A 21,913-nucleotide genomic window follows, 5' to 3' on the forward strand; every position below is an offset into this window, starting at 1 on the left:
TACTGGCTTCGGTACATACTCATATATTGAACTTCTTCTGTGTAAAACTTTCTCACAGGTTCATTAACTTGGGATGTGTTCGATGTGGGAGAAAAGCAGAGACGGTATGTTTTATTACGATTTTGTTTCGACGTACCGTCTATCTAAATGTTGAAATACAGTGAGCGTATGTTGCCTAAAATATTCTATTTACATAATGACTGAAAACTACTAGAGAGTTTCTCTTTAGTTACGGGGAGTGGTCATAGGGAGACTTTGATCCCTCGCCAACAACTTTCTGTAAAAATTAAAATATATATCGCTATGTTGTATTATAGAGAATTATACACGAAAATGCTGAAAACCGTGTCTTTATATGAACAATTTCCTGCGGAAAAAGTTCGCGAACCCTCACTCGACTGAGGGGTATTCCAAACTCCCGGAAGAATGGGCTCCACAGCAGACAACCCCTAAATCAGCTCATGCTCAAAACACGACATTAATATGAATTAAGACAATAGGCCCACATACATACACACGAAAGAAAAAATTAAATATGGCATCGAAATATAAACTAGATGAACTTCTTTGAAGACACCTCATTTTAAAAACAAAAGGTAGGGAAAAGATAACAAAAATGTCGATGTTGTCACCTTACTTGTTAGAAATTATTTCTATATAAGAAATAAAATCCTTTTACGTGCAGCTATTCGTCAATTATTGTGTATAAAAATGAATGTATTAAAGATATTTAGCACCTACTCTCCTGTGACGGTACAGTATGTCTTGATCATAAAAACCAGAGGTGGTATGTCTTCATCACTGAAAAACCAAAGGCAGTGTGGCATACTACCGCATACTACCTCACTTCGACCACTGTGTATACCCATATCTCTGTGGCAGTTATTATTTCCCGATGTTCATTATAGATCTGTCTGTTGTGAATCTGAATCACATTAAACGGTTTAGGTTAAATAGTGCTGAGTGACTGTCATTCCGGGAATTGAGTGAGTTTCATTCTCTTGCTGATGTCTGTAGCTATTGTGTAGAACAATTTGAGCAGAGAGTAATAGAAGACCAGGTCACAGCAGTAACAGATAGCAAAGGGAATTATCCATTGCTGCACGTCGTTCCAATCCAGAATGCGGAGCCGATGGTTTACGACCGCGAGTACAATGGTGGTCCGAAGATATCCATGAGGCTACCCTTTGCTCGTCTCCTCCCTTGCCACTTTCAGTCCGCTTCACATAGCTGAGAATCTACATCAGTTTTACATTCTGCGTGCTCGTGTCCGTTACCTTATTAAGTAATGGAAGGCTCAAAACTAGAAATATTACATATCATCCACTATTCCACCGCATACAATCTAAACACTATTCTGATGAGTTTAATTACTTTCGTACTCGCATCGAGTGAACTCCGTTAAATTTCCATATTGTTAATGATGAGAATGATAACGCCCCGTTCACACTCTGCTTTACGTGAGTTATTCAACACTGCACCAGATGGTGATCGTATATCTTACGAAACGTTTCACAATGTCACTCGCGATACAGAGCTCACATAACGTTGCTCAATTGCATCTGGACTTTCCCACTTCGATGGCGTGAGGTCCTAATACTTCCAATCTTAAAGCCAGATAAATCTGCAACGACTGCCGCGAGCAACAGACCCATTGCTTTCACGAGTTGTTTTTGTATACTTTTTGAACGCATTATGAGCAAGTAACTGGTGTCGCATTTGGAGTCAAATTTTCTCTTGAGCAAATTTCAGTACAGTTTCTGTTCATTCCGAGCCGCTGCTGACAATCTTGCTCAGGATATAAATTATAATGAAAGTGTAATGATAAAAAACCTAATGTCTCCTTTCACCCATGCCTTCATCATGCCGAGAAAAGGAAGACTTAAATGGCATCGAAGTATCACTATTCATCTCAACGATCCCGAAAAGTATGGATTGGTCACTAATATCTGTCGTTTTCGATTCACTCACATACTTTGGAACCCTTTCCCTTTTTAGGGTACGTATTACAATAAAAATATAATGATAATAATCCATAACGTCACTCCTTTCACCTTTATCCCTCACCTTCATTTCGATGGGGGATGACTTTCACTTTCATCCTCTGGAGTGTCACTATTCATCTCACTGGCATCGGAAATTATGGATTGGACACTAGTATCGGTCGTTTTAGATTATTATATTACGATTATTCAATTTTCCGTATAAATTATGACTCCCATTCTCCCTTAGGACATGAATTTTAATCAATTTAACAGTATAAAATTCTTGGACGGAGATAGTCATGCAAGTAGACCCTATTATTTAAATTGGTCCAGTAATTAGTGCGTGATGCAATTAGATAGAAACTGACGTCCGCTTTTATATATTAGGTTGTCAAGGCTTTCTGTTTATTATTTCGTCTCCATACAGAGTGTTCGCTATAAGTTAAATGGCTTTAAAAACACTAACCTGAAAATATAGGGGACTACAGAACAATATGGAGGAAAAAGTGTGAAATATTAAACTTGAAAATTGGATTTTAACATAGTAACAATGAAGTTAATATTATACATTTAAATTGGCCTTTTTTTGTCGTGGACCTCATTCATTGTTGGTCCTGCAGGCCCGTTATATAACTGCTTCCCACTGATGTTCTGAGCATCACACTCTTTGCCGTAACCTTGAATAGTGTCCTATCTCAGATCCACGCTCTTATATCCGCTCATCTGTACGTCGACGATCTAGTTATTTACATACCTTCGCAGTACTAATTAACAGCTTCAACTCACATTAAGTTGTCTCGTTTGACAAAAAGAGACGGCTTTCGGTTTTGGGGCCAGAAAACTCAATGTATGCACTTTTACCGCCAACAAACTTGCCTCGTTGATCTGGACTTGTATATCGGTGGCACATGTCTCGTATTAGTTGACAAGGTGCGATTTTTTGGTTTGACTTTTGATCGTTGCTAAAAGCGAGTACCACACATTCGGAACCTTAAATGAAGGGTAAGGGAAAAAAGAAGGAATGTCACAAAACTGCATTTTCGAGAAAACTGCGATTTAATATTGAAAACAGCGTAAGAAGAATAGGGTTAGTTACATATTTTGTCCCTTTTTACATGGACATTTTTACATCTACGCATGCATGGCATATACACTCAAATAGTACCAAGAATCACCAACAGATAGGACAAAGCACCCGGAAAAGCACATACATGGACATTCCTTGTTTTTTGCCCCTTACCCTTCAAATACTCTTGCCTTCGAGTTAAGAATTTGCTTTGTGTGCTTCTCCACAGCACTTAGTTTGCTCATCCAATTATTGTTTTGCGAATATGTCGTAATCTAAATCGGTCCAAGTTAGACTACGTTTGTATTGCTTATTCATCTACTTGCTCATCCGTACATAAACAAGTTAACACTGTTCATCACCTGGACATTTTGCTAACTATTGGTGCTTTCCGTACTAATTCTGTTGTTAGCCTTTATACAGAAGTGAACAAAACACCATTAGCCCATCGACGTAAGAGACTTCTTAGAAATTATACATCCCGTGTCCTTGTGTTTCTGACCATCCATGCAACTTTCTGTTGCATGATGGTGAGATTTATGACCAATATGCATCATACCCTGCAGCTACGCACCTATGGTACATTCTTGGGTATGAAAGGCAGTACAGACGAATTTGCATGACCGTCGCTCTATTTATTACATGTTTTTGCTCTTTTATCATGACATGATTTTTGATTGTCAAAGGTACCAACCAACTACCCAGGAATACCAGCAAGAGTTCGTAATGTTACTGGAACAGTATTCCAATTCAGTTTACTATGTTTCGTCAGAGACGAGAACAGTTCGGAATTTAGTTTGAATGGTTTGCATTCAATATTCATGCTGAAATAACAGCAGTTAAGCTAGTTCTCGATCACGCGCTTCAGCTTTCACTGTGTCACGTACTTATCTGCACTGATCCATTAAGCGTTATTACACATACTAGCTTGCAAAATGTCCTAACTGAACATCCTTTATGCAAGATATTTTCGAGAAATGCCATCAGCTTAGCAACAGAACTGTGTCGTCATTTTCTGTTGGGTGCCGGCATACGTCGGCATCAAGGAGACGAGCATGCTAATACAGCAGCCTAATTCTCCACATTGGCAGATGTTACACTAGAGCGCTCTCTCTCCGTGCTCAGATTTCCATAGCCATCTCTTCTAACGGATACGCATTGGCAAGCTTACTTAAACCAGGCTAATGAAAGTAAACTCCGTTCAATAAAATCTACTTTCATCAATTGGTAGATGTGGTCGCGTAATATCGCCGAGACGAAATGATCTACACACGCTCGCGTATCAGATATTCTCATCTCATTCATTCTTATATCACACTTAGCGCTATATGTCCGTAATGTTGAAGAGTGTATCTTCCTACTGATTTATTATCCTATACATTCTTGTAGAATGTTCAGGATACTCAGACCTCATAGATTATTTAGGAATATCTAAAAACCTTAATCAGGTTTTGGGTGATAATGTGTTTTCTAGTGACTGTATCCTCACTCTTAATCCTAAGATTGGAATAATTCTGGGACTTTTTAGTTAAATTTGTTCTAACTATATATTATTTTGACTTATTTCTTTGTCACATGTTATATATTTTATTTATTCTTTTAGCCTTTCTGAGACTTGATTATAATTATATTTTAATTTCTTATTTCCTAGGACTCCTTACATTTTTAGAAGTTGTATTTTGATGTTTACTGTGGATCACCTGTTGGTTATTGACCTTTTCGTCACGTACAAACATAGCCTCGCTGCTGATGTCCCCATTAAATTACAATTATGCACTCAATCATTCTGAAAGTTTGTGTAGTCCATCTCGTTCCATTGTATTAATACAAAATTGAAAAAAAAAATCAAATTTGGGAAATTTTTGACTTAATTTATCCTCTAAGGCCTGCCGTACACTATAGAATATATCCTAGGAAATCTTTTACGATTTTTCCTGGAGTCAAAATCTCAAAGTGTATGGCATCAGATCGCATGTCATTTCCTATGTTCTGAACGATCCAATGAAATTTCTCTTGTTTAGAGCACGATCTAGTTTGGAAATAAAATTTGTGATTTCGATTTAAGCGACATCAGGTGAGAGAAAGTGAAAAAAAATGTTTTCTCTCGGCCAGCCGAGTATGCGTTATGATACCTGGCATCTCTTCGGAGGATGTAAAACAGAAATTTAATCACCTACGGCGATCGTATGTGGATGAAAGAGCAAAAATATTCGATAAAATGAAGAGTGTGCAGGGACAGATGAGGTATGAAACAGCCACGGTTTTGTCCAATGGCGTCTATTTTTTCTGTTTGCTGTAACACTAGGGTTGTTAACACTATTCCCACACTACCAATTGCTTGTTCAACTGTAGGCGCCATTTCTTTTTGTTATCCCAATGCACGATGGACCAACATCTCGCAACGTCATTCGATCCGACAGGAGAAATATTCACCTGTACGGCACGAAAGGGTGGGATTTCCTACGAGATATGTTGTAACAATTATCCGAAGATAAATCTAAGATATTTCCTAGAATTTATCTCATAGTGTATAGCTAGCCTAAGATGAGGGTTTATCATGGTATGTGGTTGGTCCTATGAATGAATACGTGGGTCCATTCTCTTTCAGAGGACGCAAGTACCATGATCCACTTGTTAAATTTTGGAAATGGCCAAAATTTAAAAAATAGCAGAATTGTATAGGATCCTGAATTAAAATTTGGGTGGTCCACCTTTTCCCGTTTCATAGGTACAAAATTGCTTAAAAATGAAATTTGTGAGGATGTTGACCTCATTTATCCTTTTGATGAACTTTTATTGCATCATATGCATGGGCGTCCGAAAAAAAATTCTTGGGAGGGGCCATCTCCCTATATTACGTTTGGTATTTTTTTATTTGTATTAAGAAAATCTTAAGAAATTTAAGTTGTTTTCATAGGTCAGAGGGGGCCCGGGCCCCATACTGCCCCCACCTTCGGGCCTTCATGATCATATGGTCTTGTGGATTGATATATGTGTCACTTCTCTTTCATAGGACGTAAGTACTATGACGCACATCCACGAAATTTCAGGAAGGATGTATTGGCTTACATCCTAAATTTTCAAAAGGTTAAAAACTGAAAATTGGCAAATATTCTCTGGAACTTATGCGTAACTTACCTTTATAAATTTCAAATGTCCTTATTGTCGTTTTCCATTGATAAAAATATTGATATCAATGCATAAGCACTACATTTTACAACGTGGACGGTTTTGTTCTACTTTTTACTCTAAGATGTGACTTTATTGTAACATATGATAACTTTCGATCGTATTTGTGCTCATTATTGGAAGGCATACTGTAGTTTTCAACATTGATTTTTTGAACTGATGTATAGAGTTCGCCAGTAAAATGTATACATTCTTTGTCATCCTGCATCAGGATACTGGCGTTGACAATTGTTCTGAAGTTTAAGTATGTTGTGGTTTGGCTTTTTACCCAACAGATGTCGGCATTGCCAATTTTTCCAGTTAATTATGTTGTAGCACGGTTTTTCGCTCAACAGATGTCGGTACTGTCAGCATGGCTAGTGAGATAAGAAAATGGCAGGTGCACGCTTGATGTTCGAGCAGCATAAGTATTAATAGGTTTTGTAATGAAATCGAAGTGCAGCGACAGTGGAGAGGAGAGTTTGGTACTGAACCACCAACCCGCCTGATAATCAAACGCATTGTTGACAAGTTTGAGTCGCATGGAACGAGTTGCGGTATTCACAAAGGAAGATCGGGAGAACACCTTCAGCAACAAGTCCTGCTCCGTCGGCTCTCGTGCTGAAAAAGTTTGAAATGTCACCACAGAAGTCGCCTACGAAATTTGCACATGAAGGTTTGTAACACATGTTTGAACAATAATTAAATGTAATTAAGAAATATGATATATACGTTTTTTTCTTAAGCAGTGTATACATCTTTCTGGCTGATTCTGTATTCTTTCAACTTTATATCAATCCGAAAAAAATCAGACTCGGTATTGCGTATGGTCTCATTCCACACCCCTGATTACACAGCTATTTTTGCAATATTGCGGAATACTCTATAGCCCAGATTTCCAACCTAAAAACCGAGTTTACCGTATAGTCATGGTTATGCACTTGCTTTTTGCTAAAATATCAGAACTAATCAATTCTCAACAAACGTGGGCGACGGAGGATAGATTATTCCTATTAGTTAAGTATCGATGACTAATAAAAGAGTAGATTATTCCTATCAGTTTGGTGTCGATGACTAATAGAGTAGATTATTCTTCTCAGTTGAATGTCATGACTAATAAAAGAGTAGATTATTCCTATCAGTTGAGTGTCGATGACTAATAAAAGAATAGATTATTCCTATCAGTTGAGTATCGATGACTAATAAAAGAGTAGATTATTCCTATCAGTTGAGTATCGATGACTAATAAAAGAATAAATTATTCCTATCAGTTGAATATCGATGACTAATAAAAAAATAGATTATTCTTCTCAGTTGAGTGTCGCTGACTAATAAAAGAGTAGATTATTCCTGTTAATTGAGTATTATGATTAATAAAGCTGTATTTTTAAATATCGCTCGAATGGTATTAATTTATGTTTTGGAGAAAAACTGGGGCATTGAGAATTTTGAACAATTTTTGAGGTAACAGATGGTATAAATCTGGGATTGTCGTGGTTAAGCTGTGACGTCTTGGAATCCTACTATAGACTAAAGCAGACCAACAAGAATACAAATATGTGATTGTAAAGATGTTTGAGAGGAGATAGCGAAAGGGAACTGGAAATACCTAGAAATTAGAAAATACGAACATATACTACGTACTACAAGTTTATGTAACTTCAAATCGAACAAGATGGTTTTTTCACAGACTACAAATAATATATGGCCCAACTCAAGAAAATGACAATGGAGATCACGAATGAACTACTAGATATATGAATTATACGAAAAGCTGGAGCTTATAAAGAATTAATAATCAGAAACTCTAATGGGGAGAGCATGTACAGAAAACGCCACAAGATAAGATCGCAAAGAAGGCGATGGACGAAAAATTCTATCAAACAAGACCAATACGAAAACGAAGAATAAAGTGGGAAGACAAACGAACTACATTCGCACAGCAGCTGTTAGGATTAAAAAGATGTCGAAGAGTAGCGATTAATAGAGATTGAGGGAGGTGAAAACTGAGGGAGTAGGGGCTACTGCGCCATGTAGGTAGGTAGATAGAAGCACTATATCGTTCAAAAACATTTTTTTATCAGGAATTATCTAAAAGTATTGTGAAAGCAGTGTTTAAACATGATTTGAACGCATTTAGAAACGACTTTGGGTCATTGTTTAACATGTCCATGAGCAAAAAAATTAGAATGCCTCCTAACAAAGGGTAATCGGAACTGGTTTATGGGTATTCAAAATCTATCTGAATTTCTGATGTGCTTAAAGAGTGTATGGGCTTAGAAACAACTTTTAAGCTGTTGGGAAAGTTTACAGTACCATTTATACATTTACAAGTCATTTCTGTTCGTGTACTTATTGGACACAATTTCAGGTGCATTTTGAAAACTATTAGGGAGATTCCTAGTAACCACTATTAGGATTCTTTCTAGACATTTATTGTTAACTGATAGCACACTTTAGGATAATTTTGAACATGTTAAACAATGATTGTCCAAAAATTGTCCAGACATTGATTTATTTCTTGCCGCGCTAAATTTTAAGTTTCTAGTCGCAGGTAGTTCAAACAGTACAAACATATTTTCAATCATAACCTTTAATCATGTAATAAAAGACATATTAATTGTCTTCTTTTATGCTGCCAGGTTGTTGCCGACAAGCAGAGGAGGTTGAGCGTATCCTCGCTCAGAAAGAAGGCTCAGATATGGCTGGAAGTTTTATTTATCCTCGATTGTTGTTAGCGATGGACTGTTATCAAAAGGAATTTATCGCTCATCCTAATGTACAGCTTGTATGTTTCTTTTTTTTTTTTTTTCACTTTCTTATTTTGTAGTTCCAATATGTTGTATATACAAATGAGTTAAAGCAGCTCACCCCAAGTGGGCTTTGTGGCGGACAAGCATCGTGTGCGTGGGTTTTCTCGGGGTTGTTCCGTTTCTTTTCTCTTTCTTCAACCCATTATTTCGTTCATTATCATCATCATCGTTTCCCTTAACCTCGAAGCATAAACTTGGGAAGTTAAACTAAAAAAAACTGAATTGAACAATATAATTTAAGAAATTAATATTCTTCAAACTATAATAATAATGATAATAATAATAATAATAAAGTGGAAAAATAAACCAGTGTTCGAACATTTGTTAGAAATAAATTTTGAGCATTGTTCAACATGCTGAAAAATGTCCTGAAATGTTATATTAATGAACAAAAAATGTCTAAATTTCATTAGAACAGTGCTTAATAGCTATTTAGCTTAAGAGTGTTCAAAATATACTCCACATCTGATGTTTCCAATGAGTATACTGGCAGAAACGACTTGTAAATGGTAAATGGTAATGTATAAAGTATCCCAGCACTGTTCAAAGACTATTTCTGTCCCTATATACTCATTGGGGATGTCAGAACCTCAGGTACATTTTTAAAACTCTAGGCAATTTCTATTCTAGTCCTTTTTGTTTACTCATAGAACATTTCACAATATTTTTCAGTATGTTAAAAATGACAATTAGTGTTATCTAAAAGATGTTCATGTTCAAACACTGACTTTATTTCTTCAATGGAATATTAATAATTTTGGTGTCACAGACTGTTTCTAAGTTTGTATATCATAAATAGGGCTTGAATTTGTATGACATAAACATACTTTGAAGATATGCGTGCATTTATATCGTAAAATGGCAAAAATACAATCTAAAAACAAAGACTTCTTTGGGGTTGCAGTAGTGGAGGCAAATGCTCCTGAATTTTATGTAACTTTTTTTTATCAATAGTATGATAATAGAGTGATTTAAAAAACTCACAGATTTAATTTAGGTCTAGAATTTCTAACTGAAGTCCTATTTTCATGCGGTTTGTAGCAAATGATCAAGGAAGGATGGGAGATTTATGGAACTATGTTTGCTGCTTTAAATTCATTCGGGGTGATATCGGCCACGCTCAAGAAAACAGCAAATATTCGCCAGTGTTCCAGTATTGGAATGATGTGCGGTGTGGTGTGGAGATTTGAGTTTTCTTCGTTACAACCTCGCCAAGGTCAATAAGAAACAGGAAACTGGGTCGTTGTAATGGGAATTGTGCTGTACAGTTCTGTGCTACTGTGTGAGTTTGATAAGAACGCAGTGAGAATAGTGTACTCTTTGGAGCAACATGAGTTTACCGTCAAAAAATTTTGGAGAACGGAATCTGTTGCTGCTATGCAAAGGGCATTTAGGAACAAATTTGCCTCACGTTCTGCCCCAGACAGAAACATAATATGGTAGCTAGTGAATGAATTGGAAGAAGCATGATTGCTTCTGAGTGAGACAGGACAATATCGGACCCCACAGGCGAGTGTTATGGAAGATGCCAGTTATCGACTCCTTAGGCCAAGAAATCTCTCTGTCGTTTGTGGCAAGAAACCGGCTATCGCTATTCAACATGTAAGTTTTGGGTGTTACCACTAATACTTAATTTCTATTCTAGAATTTAGCTTCAAAAATTCAAAACCTCATTCCAATTGTAAGGTACACAGGTGAAAATTTGCTGTTTTTCTTGAGGCGTGGTCGATACTACCCCGAATGAATTTAAACAAGTAAACATAGTCCCATAAATATCTCATTTTTCTTGATCATTTGCCACAAACTGTATGAAAATTGAACTTCAATTAGAAATTCTAGACAAAAATTAAATCCGTGAGTTTTAAAAAAATCACCCTGTATAATAATGAACAATTAAAATTCTACTTATTTCAGCTAGTCGTTCCCTTTCCCGCAAGCAAATACGAAAATGATGCTTCTGGTTAAAAAAAAAATCGCACTACTAGAACACTTGACTTAGGTGTCTAATAACTATATTCAGTGATACCAGGTTCTATCACAAAAATTCCTGCAGTATTTGAGAAGTATCTCTCATATTTGAAACATGTCTTATCGTACATTCAATTTTATATTTATAAGTAATATGTTTTGGATGGGGGAGAAATAAGTTGATGGTGAACGATGATGGATGCTTGGCTAGTAGTTGAGAAAAAGTGGAAAAGGTACAAGGAAGAAGCACTACGGGAAAGAAATATAGGGAAACGGAACAGAGAAAAAGTTCCGTACCTACACGTTTTGTGTTTCCAATTTTATTTAGATACCAAAAAGTTTTATTTCGATGTAATTAACACTATTTGTTTCGCCAGAGCCTTCGGGCCGCTAACATTTTTTAGCTTCCCACCAACCACTTCAAACTACATACCATATTTATGCAAATATATTCAAGGTCTTCACTATGCAGACAAGCGGTAGAGCATGTAGTGACATCTATTAGTGTGACTGTTGGAGTAGACTATATTTTATATTGCCACCAGAGAGATGAATGCATGCGAAGATTAAAGCAAATCAGTCCTACAATAATGATTTAAAAAATTGGAAGCATAGTTTTTGATCCGTACAGACAAAGCAACATAGTACAAAAATAGCTGCATACAGATAATATTTCTGCTAGATTTATAGAAGTGTAGTCAATGTTTGTTTATTATATTATTTTTTCTTTATAGGCGGTGAAGAGTGCGTGGTTGGGAGACTGGTATTCATGGAAACAATACCCAGACATTGTAAAGGTGTTAATGGTGATACCGAGAATTATAATGTTGCCGCTAATTATACTCGTAGTAACATGTGCTCCCTCGACAAAGTATGGACGCTTTTATACGTTACCAGTAAACAGAATGCTCAACTACCTTGCATCATATCTTGTCTTTCTCATACTGATCTTTCTGGAATCAAACAGGGACAAAACTCATGAGAAACGGGGACCACCCAACACAGGTAACATTTATTTTTAATCTCCAAGTGCTCAATAAACTTCTTACATACATTAATTATATCATAATGAGTCTTCCTGTCTGTTCTGGTCGAGGTAGTTAAATTCAGGAAAATGGCACGTTTAGTCTGCTTATTTATTTATATTTAAAGATAAGAAGCTACTTCGGTTTGTTCTGGAAACAAATTATTGCCAATTAAGTGTGGCAATTAGGTACCGATAGATTCCTCCTATTAAAATACCTACCTTTTCGCAACAAATATTGTTCTTTCAAAAATAAATAAATTAAATATCTAAATTTCAACATAAGTATTCTGTAAATTTTCAAGTTTATTCTTACTTGCAATTAAAGGGATGGATTCCAAAAGAGCCTAAGTCAATTTTTGTCAATTTTCAAATATTGGTTCTATTAAGTTATATTTCATCATCTCCGTATATTGAACAGGGCTTTATGCCAAAACTCCATAAGTCAAATTAATTGTAGGCAAAAGAAAACAACGTTATTTTCCAAAATGTCCTTAGTCAACAGTATATATTCTCTGAAGTTATTTTCTGACTCGTGCCTAAAAACACTCATAAAACTCTTGCTATAGATGATTATTTCACAGTTATTTTACTAAAAGTAGGCAATTACAAGTTTGTTTTATGTAGATTACTTTTGTTCTACAGAAATAGAATGATGGAAACAGACACAAAATATTCGTCTCCTGAAAAACTTACTTTTTTGACTTAGGCTCTTTTGGAATTGAGCTCTTCAGTTGTTTTCACGGAGATGTTGATAACGAAAAAATACTATAGACTCGGTTTTCTATTACTGACTTTCCTTCTTACTTAATGTTGCATTAGCCTATAGCGGAACTTCTCAACCCTTGGGATTTCTAAGGGTTGCGAGAGGAATACATGGGGCTCATGAAATAGGTGTCGAAGGTAAGTGTAAGGACCTAGTTGAAAAAAAAATTAAAAAATGTTTTGAATTTCTTCTTTTGATAATGTAACGTTTTAGGCTATATAATAGCCCTGAGTTCGTTATATCTAAAATTATAGAAATATTTCAAAGATAATACATACGTATACCAACTGTTTAAATGATAACACAAGAAATCAAATTTATTTGAACTAGCGAGATTGGTTCTTGTTTTGAAGTTACAGAGGAAATAAAAAGTACGGGCCACTGCTGTAATTTTTTAAACTAAAACACGTTATGGTGCATTTTTACTGTAGTATTTATTTCTAAAATACGAATAGCATTATGAGGCGTTTCCGGAAAACTTCACCCGAGGAAAACGCACCGCTAAAAGTAAACTACTCCTTGTGGATATTTTCATAGGAAGTGATTTACGTACTATTATAAGTTATTAACTAAATATTTAGTTATGAAATATGAAGAGGATGGCCCAAGTCGTTTTTGAGAAAAGCGCAATAAAGAACTCATCCCTAAGAGTAAACTATTTCTTATGGATCTTTTCAGAACAAATTAGATATTACCAGGCTACTAATGAAATACTTATTTATGAAATATGAACAAAATTGCTTAAGTAGTTCATAAAAAAATCGCCGTAAAAATTCATCCCCACGAACAAACTACCCCTTGTGGAGTTTTCAACACAATTGACTTATTCTATATTATAAGATTAGTAATGAAATATTAACGAAATATGGACAAAATCATCTGAGTTGTTTTCGAGAAAATCGTTTGGAAAAAATCACCCCCATGAGTAAAGTTCCCTTTGAAGATTTTTCAGGGCAAACTAGTTACAGTCATATTAGTCAGGTTATTAAATAAATATTTATTTATGAAAATATAAACTAGAGTTGTTTCTGAGAAAATTCTCCAGAAAAAACACTCCCTGTGAACTTTTTCAAGACAAATGAGTTATGCCATATTGTGAGGTTAGTAATGAAAATTTTATGAAATATAAACAAATTCACCCACGTCGTTTTTGAAAAAAAACTGTCCGGAAAACTCACCCCAAGAGTAAATTACCACTTATGAAATTTTACAGGATAAATAAGTTACGCTATTTGTCAAGTTATTAATGAAACATGTATTTATGTAATATAAATAAAATCGTCTGAGTCATTTTTGAGAAAATCGTTCGCGAAAAAACTCACCCCAAGAGTAAACTACCCCTTTTGGATTTTTCCCGAATAAACAATTTACACCACACCATGGAGTTGCTAATAGAATATTGATGTATGAAATAATAAACAAAATCATTAGAGTCGTTTATGAAAATATATTACAAGTATTTTTATTTTCATCCTTCAGTAAATTACCCTTAATTTTGGAGTAGGAGGTAAATTCGAAAGAAATAAAAACTGGAAAGAAAAATAAAAGCCTTAAGTTCAAAATTGGATGCGGATATGTTGAACGGTACGGCATCTAGGTGAATAAACACATTTAAATCGGGAAGAACAGAGATGACCAAAAGTCACTTTTTTAGTTTGCAGGAACCATGAAACCTGAAAATACGATGGTCTCGAATTCGTTCTTTTTTCTTTCACGATCACTGTACATTCTTCTCACCAATCATCGCTCGAAAGTAAAAAGGAAAAAAAGAGAAAAACCGAGAACAGTGAGAAATTCATGATTTTGCGAACTTCGTGACAGAACTCTCAATGCATTCACGAATTCGACATAATTTTCATAACATGTATACTTTTATCTTTATACTGATTACGCTTTCAAAGTTTATATCACTTTACTCGAAAGGAAATGAGAAATAGTACGAAAAGGAAGTGTTTCTAAACCTGTGGTAAAAATCTAACAATGTTTGTAAAATTTCTCCATTTAGCCTCGAATAAAAGGACGTAAACTTTGTGCATGAAAAGAATAGTACGAGGAACCATGACAAAAGTGAAAAATTTGTGAACAAATTGGGAATTCCATGATGACATTGCAAGGCTACATACATTTCCCATTATTCTCGAATGTTTTCCTTTTCTTTCTGTAACTTCAAATCAAGAACCAATTTCACATTTTCTTTGTCGTTTTCGTGTTCAACTGCTTAAACTTACCCCAGAATGGCTGCTTATGTTCCCGGTAGATAAAATTTTCTAAACAGTGCTATTTTTCACATTTTACTCATTATACTATGTTTGTTTTTTTATATCACTGTTATTATTTATAATTGTTAATCAAAATTATAGTACATTAACTGTTAATACGAAACGTATGTATGTATATATATATATATTTATACAGGTCTGGAAATTCCAATAATGATATTTGTAGCAGCACATTTTTATAACACATTTTCTGTGATGCTGCGCCAAGGTACTGGAAAATTTTTCAGGATTCTGTGGAATTGGTAATGAGCAAGTTAGTTTTACGTCACAGTAATACTTCAATTATTTTTATTGATTAATAAAGGTTACAATATAATAATTAACTTGTTTAAGGATGCTGACACTTTTTATTAATATGATTAGTTGACAAACCGAGTGCGCGGGAAAATAGCGAAAAGGGTATGGAAGAGGAAGAAAGAATATACGTACGTGAAAACATTGTAGTACTAGCAGTTCAACTTGCCGTTCCCTTTCTAATTCACTTTGCATCAGTCTTGTGTTGTTTAAAACAACATGTTTAAAATAAATTATTAAAAGTTGTTCTAAACAATTGATTTTGTTTAAAACCAATTTTATATAAGTTTTAAACATTTTGTTTTAAACACGTGCATTTTAAAGACTTGTTTTAAACATATGTTTATTTTATTTTATTTTTGTAAAAAAAAAAACTGTCAGAGAAAGAAAATTGTTAAAACGTGCTTCCATTCAGAAGACTATTTTCTTCCCATGTGAATGTTTTGATTTCTCGTGGCTACAGCAAGTCAATGTGGTGATCTACAATTATTTTGTCTCTTTTTTCCCCTCATTTTTGACGTTTATTGTATTGTTTAAATGCTTATAATTTAACTTGCGAAAAAGTGTCGTAGTCGAAAGTTGGACTACTTGCAGAACTGATATTAAAAAATAAAAGAATTATCATGGAAACAAGTTTTTGTGTTGTATTCAGAAAATAAACAAAGGGTTCTTTGCTAAATTGTGGTTCTGAAATTAAAATATCGCAGGCATTCGTTGATACAGTACATGTTGGTTCTCAGTCTCCGTACAACTTGGAATCGTTTAATATGAGTTCTATGGGAAGAGAAAATGGCATCATTTGGAGCAAATTTATTAAAGTAATTCAAACTCCATCAAATAAGAAAACGACCACACCAGCTCGTTGCAAAACGTGTAAGAAATAGTTCGTTTAGTTCAAAGAATGAAGAATCATTATGAAAAATGCAACGCTGTGAAAAAACTGGAAACCCAAACAGATGGTAGAAGTATTGATCCGAAAATTACTTCTGATGATTCTAACGTCAGTGATGTGGTTGAGATGCAACTGGGAACTTCAGGTAAGAATTAATTTTGTATCACCAATTTCTTTTTCATTATATCATGAAAATTTTATTTCATTCATTTCCCCACCTCCGTTCTAAATTTTCTTAAAAACTTTACATTCTGGTATAGGTGTCCTCTAACCCTTTAGCCACGAAGAAGCTCAGAATGAAAAGAAGTATGACTAGCTGTAGCGTATGATGCAAAGTGGATTGCGAGAAACGACAAGATGAAATTCTACAACACTCTCTAAGAATAATACTACAAATAGCTGAAGAAGTAAAGGAAATTAGATAGGGTAATGCTCGAGAAGAAATTGTATTTTAAATAAGCTGATAGAAGGTATAGTAGAAAATAATACGATGTTGTGAAAGGAAATATCTCCTACATCAAGATGAAGTGGCTGACTGTAGCAGAAGATCATGGAGTATGGAAACTCCTCGTTTGCAGCAAATAACGTTCTAGTGATGAAATTAAGGCATAATGGAAGTAAGGAGTAATGATATTATGTGTAATGATTGTCGTTATTGAGTCGATAGAAAAAATGGTCAAATTAAATTCAGAAAAATCTTTAAGAGTCTTCATCCCGGCGAAATTAAAATACCCCTAATTTTACAGTAATTATGTGATATCTTCAAATAGATAAAAGATAATCGAAATGGGAACAAGAGCGCCCTAGACAATATTATTTTACATGAGAAACCGTTATCACGACTCACTTATCTGCTTTCGATTTCGAGTCATTTTGAAAATCGGCATTTATTTTCGCGTTTCTAAACAGCTGAAAACGGAAAGCCGCTAGGTGACTTGTGATAACGGTACCTCACGCAAAATAATATTGTCTAGGACGCTCTTGTTCCATATTTCAATTATCTTTTATCTATTTGAAGATATTACATACTTACTGTAAAATTAGCGGTATTTTAATTTCGCCGGGATGAAGACTATTAAGTAAAATGAAAAATCGATTTACACAAAGACTTGAGTAACAAATTTGAAATTTTACAGGGTAGATTTTCTTTCTAGATTCATGTCATATTTTACATATTATATTATCTAACTTAAATTGTTGTAATCCTCACACACTCATTTAAATTACTAATACAATCTGTAAAACAAAATAAATGAATAATAACGAAAGAAAGAAATAGAAATGTAACCTCTTTCATCAAATTTAAAATTTCCTGGTTGAGTTCTTATCCAAATCAATCGTTCATTAGATATTAGACAATTGAGTTTAGAGTCCCTTTCAACAACGTAGCCAAATATGAGATATAGACTTACAATTTAAAGTGTAACTCAAACCACATGTGCTCCCGCAGGAAATTGAACCTGGGCCTTCCACGTTCGAAGCACCTACGTAATCCACATAGCCAAGAGAGAACTCAAATCAACCCTTGAAATGTTGAAAAGCGAATGCTACTTTGGAATTTATTAGCTTAAAATCTTCATATGCATAATTGATTATTAGTTTCTCGTTTCCTAACGATCAATGGGAAACTTCTCAGTCCTTTTCTGTGTGTCACGCTAATTCTTAATGCTAAACAATCACGTTAATGGGTGTCGCTAACTGCGTTGCCTGCACTTCTGACGCCAATGCACGTCGCTAGCGTTAATATTTGTGTATTTTTTTCAGTAATATATTGTGACAATTTAATTACAAATTAAACTGTGATATTTCAATTTAATTATTTCAAAATGGATAGTAATAGTACTGAAGATAAAAGTCATTTACTGTTTATTATTAGAACAAGAGTCTATGTAATGTTGGTTCGTGAGAAAGTTCTAAAAAATTACTTGAATATAAATAAATTAGAGCTTTTACTTTAACTTATAGTATACAGCCTCACAAAGGCTCGGGTGCAACAAATTAGTATTTTTAAATAAAGAACTAAGGAACTATTATGCATGTATATGCATATACGTATATACACCATAGATTAGTACTGTTTTAAAACGCTCATTTAAAATCTATTACTGATCGAATTTTTTATGTTCAGTCTTACATACATTGCGAAACAGGTCACATATGCTTTAAAAAAGAGCTCGTCAAGTAGGTGGGGTCATGACGTCATCCGTTTGGGCTTCAAAAGTACCTCATTCTATTTTCGTTATGCTTAATGAAAATATTTCCCCCTCCTTAGTTTTCAAGAAATCAGATTGATATTTTGCACACGCATTGCATACAACACTTAGTCTTTTTCAAGTGATTTTGAGATCTTTACGTTAACATATGGCATGTCCAAAGTTGACTCAATTTTTGGAAAAGGAATTTTTTAAAGAAAAATCCCCATTTTACTTGAATCCTCCTTTTTAGGTATATGATACGCACATGCGAATGGTATGGTTTCCAAGGTTGCTTTATTCTGAAGGGAACGAGGTATGAACTAAAATTCTAGGATAAATAGCGATGATGCAGTAGCTGCTTTAGTGAAAGTCTAAAATTTACCTTTAAAATCCTAAAATGGTTAAATAAAAGTTATATTTTGCAAGATTCTAAATATCAGCATAATTTGATATCAAAGTTTACAATTATATTTTGAGTTTCATTAGAAAAACTTTGAAGATAATTAACCATTATCAAAGGTTCGTCAACTTAATAGTTTCGAAATGTAGCAAATTATACCTCTATAACAAAAAGGTTGACAAGAATGAGACCTAATACATTGATTACACATCAGTAAGTAGAAATAATTAGAAGTACAGTGCCTTAGTGGTAGAGCGACAATGTTTTCATTTTGCGTATGATAATTACTTATATCATTAGAAACTAAATGATACTTATATAATTAGAAACTAAACTTCATTACTTTTTCATTTATTTTATTACAGGTATGATTTAGTAACTCAATTGTTGTTTATAACTACATTTGTGTGTTGGTTTCTGGCTTTACATGATGTTCAAAAAAATGACAGAAAGGATTTGGAAAGAAAATATTGGAAAAGTTTCGACCCAATTCTAATAGCTGAGGGTATATTTTGCTTAGCAACCATATTATCATATGGCCGCATTATGTTCCTTACTCAACTTAGCCCTCAGTTAGGACCCTTTCAGGTAAAGTAATGTTTCATTATATACATTATTTTATAACAGCTTAGAGCGAATTGCTATTGTATTTCATGTCACCTCTAAGACATTGTGATCCAATGTAACTTAAGCCAGCAATGTATTATAGACAAGTGATTTTCAAAACTTTTAGCGCCGCAGTAGTGTATTTCTGGTATATCTAATCTCAAGACAATAAAACTCAGAATAATATAGTGCCTATACAGTACTTCTAGGTTTTAGCTTCATACTTAGGTATGAGGACAACAAATGCAGTAAACTTGCTATTGTTATGGCAGTGGCGTATTTAGGAGGGGCTGTCGAGCTCAAGACCCCCCCGAAATAAATTTTAGTTTTTCACAGTCCACGTACAAAATTGATCCTTCTTACCATTTCTAAGAATTTCATTGACCTTACACTTTCTTATACTGTTTGTTCAGAAATAATACAGTATTTATCAAATTTCGTTCTTACATGGGATGAAATTTGACAAATACTGACAATTTGACTTCGCGGCCCAATGTGTATTGTACAAATTTTAGCGGCCCATACCGGTAATTTGCAAATTTATAGACCTTCATATATCCGGAATTCAATCATGTACAGTAATACACTACTATAACGCTCGAAAATAAAATTGCTTTTAGTTTCTTTACATGTAACTGGACATGAATAAGAGCACATGCAAAATGAATTGTATCAAGTATTGCTTCTCTTACACATGCTACCCACCCCGGCCGCCATCTTGGATCCGCCATATTGGAGTCAACTTTCAGTTTTTCAAACAGGAATAGGTGCAAGTGATACATCAAATTCATGTACAATTTTCTCGGAAATTCACTGGTATAGTGAATTTTACCGTACCTTGTACCGTTTGGAAGGTTTTGCATGTTAAATGTCAGGCACTTCACGAATATTGAACCAAATAAAAAGTTGTGCAGATCCCTTTGTATATATGTAATCTTGTACGTGATTTATCGTTGTCGAAATATTCTCTGAGCCTACATACATACAGGCACACAGACGTCAATACGGAAACGATAGGTCTTCACCCAAATCTGGTCGTATCTGGATTTACATTAGGCATTTTGACCGTATATACAATACTTCCTTATCACAGAAATGTAATAAGATTATGACACTAATGTTGCAAAGACAACTATGACACTAAGGTTGTTTATACCTACCTAGGTACAGTATTTTTCCAGTTAGAACTTGTTTTTATTTGTCAACATGAAATCGTAGTAACTGATATTACTCTGCAATGTCTATTCACGAAGTGCCTGGAGGGATTTAACATACAATACCTTAAGAACGGTACAAGCTATCGTAAAATTCACTACACCAGTGAATTTCCGAGAAATGTATCACTTGCAACTATTCCCATTTGAAAAACTGGAAATTGGATCCAATATGGCAGATCCAAGATGGTGGCCTGGGTGAGTAACATGTGTCAGAGAAGCAGTACTTCATTCAATTTGTTTTGCATATGCCCATATTCATGTCCGGTTAAATCTAAAGAAATTGAAAGCAATTTTGCTTTCGAGCGTTATAGTAGTTTGGATTCCGGATAAATGAAAGCACATAAATTTGCAAATTACCTGTATGGGCCGCGAAGAACTTTGAATTTGAATCAATTTTACACGAATCCAGAAAGGACACTTCGCGAATGTACCTTGTAAGAATAAATGATAAGCTAAATTGGTGTTCCACACCAACTTGTACAGATATCAACATAACGGGACTTTAGTTATTATAGCAAAGGAATATTTACATCGTTTACTTATAAAGAAAGGGAAATGTTTGAATTAAAGAAAATCAAGAGGGGGAAATAAGTACCCCGTCAGATTAGGTAGACTAAGAGGATGGTTCGTTTTTCTTCTATAAATAGAATAAAAGGTCAGATTCACTGCTAAATTTTTGTGTATCACATCACATAAGATTCACCAGTCTGCAATTCGTGTCATTAAAACTGCAAACAGTATATTTCAGCTTCAACTTGTCTCAACATTTTGTTTCAGGTAAAAACGTAAACAGGAAAAAATTATTATTTCCATTTTTTTTTTCTAAAATGAAATCAGTTAAGTTGAAATGAGATTAAAAATATTCAACGTTTGTTTGCAGGAGCTGCCTGAGGGAGTAGGATCCTTCACCGACATACGAGTTTCACGTTTTTTCTAGTATATTAATAGACGATCGATTAAAATATATTTAATTCTCAAACTCAGGTGGGCAATTGCCCCCTTGCTTCTTCGTGATATGCATAACTATCCCCCTTCCCCGAAACAAAATCCTAAATACACCACTGGCTGAAGTATAGGATTGTCAACTGACAGCTGGCAGGACAGGAAATAATCTTGCTATTCTGAATAATGCCGGTGGACAGTAAAAACATTTTAGTATTTGACATTTACTTAAATTTGATTCTTTATATTTAGCTTTTCTTCGGAGTTAACTATACATTTCAAGGTATTCTTCGTCTGT

At 34.5% G+C, this 21,913-nt stretch overlaps 1 protein-coding gene across 4 annotated transcripts in view; it reads left to right on the forward strand.

Moving 5' to 3' along the window:
- LOC145678690 (short transient receptor potential channel 1-like) overlaps positions 1–21,913 on the forward strand; it is a 124,753-nt gene that overhangs the window by 38,355 nt on the left and 64,485 nt on the right. For 3 of the 4 annotated variants that reach the window (XM_081749092.1, XM_081749093.1, XM_081749091.1), the window contains exons 5-8: positions 8,862–9,007; positions 11,735–12,005; positions 15,206–15,311; positions 19,216–19,438. In XM_081749092.1, coding sequence (XP_081605218.1) covers positions 8,862–9,007; positions 11,735–12,005; positions 15,206–15,311; positions 19,216–19,438 — 746 coding nt within the window. The remainder of the gene's footprint in view (positions 1–8,861; positions 9,008–11,734; positions 12,006–15,205; positions 15,312–19,215; positions 19,439–21,913) is intronic. The other variant, XM_081749094.1, reaches the window with a different exon arrangement.

The sequence above is a fragment of the Thermobia domestica genome, chromosome 2, assembly GCF_964235325.1.
Source record: "Thermobia domestica chromosome 2, izTheDome1.hap1.1, whole genome shotgun sequence".
Classification (NCBI taxonomy): domain Eukaryota; kingdom Metazoa; phylum Arthropoda; class Insecta; order Zygentoma; family Lepismatidae; genus Thermobia; species Thermobia domestica.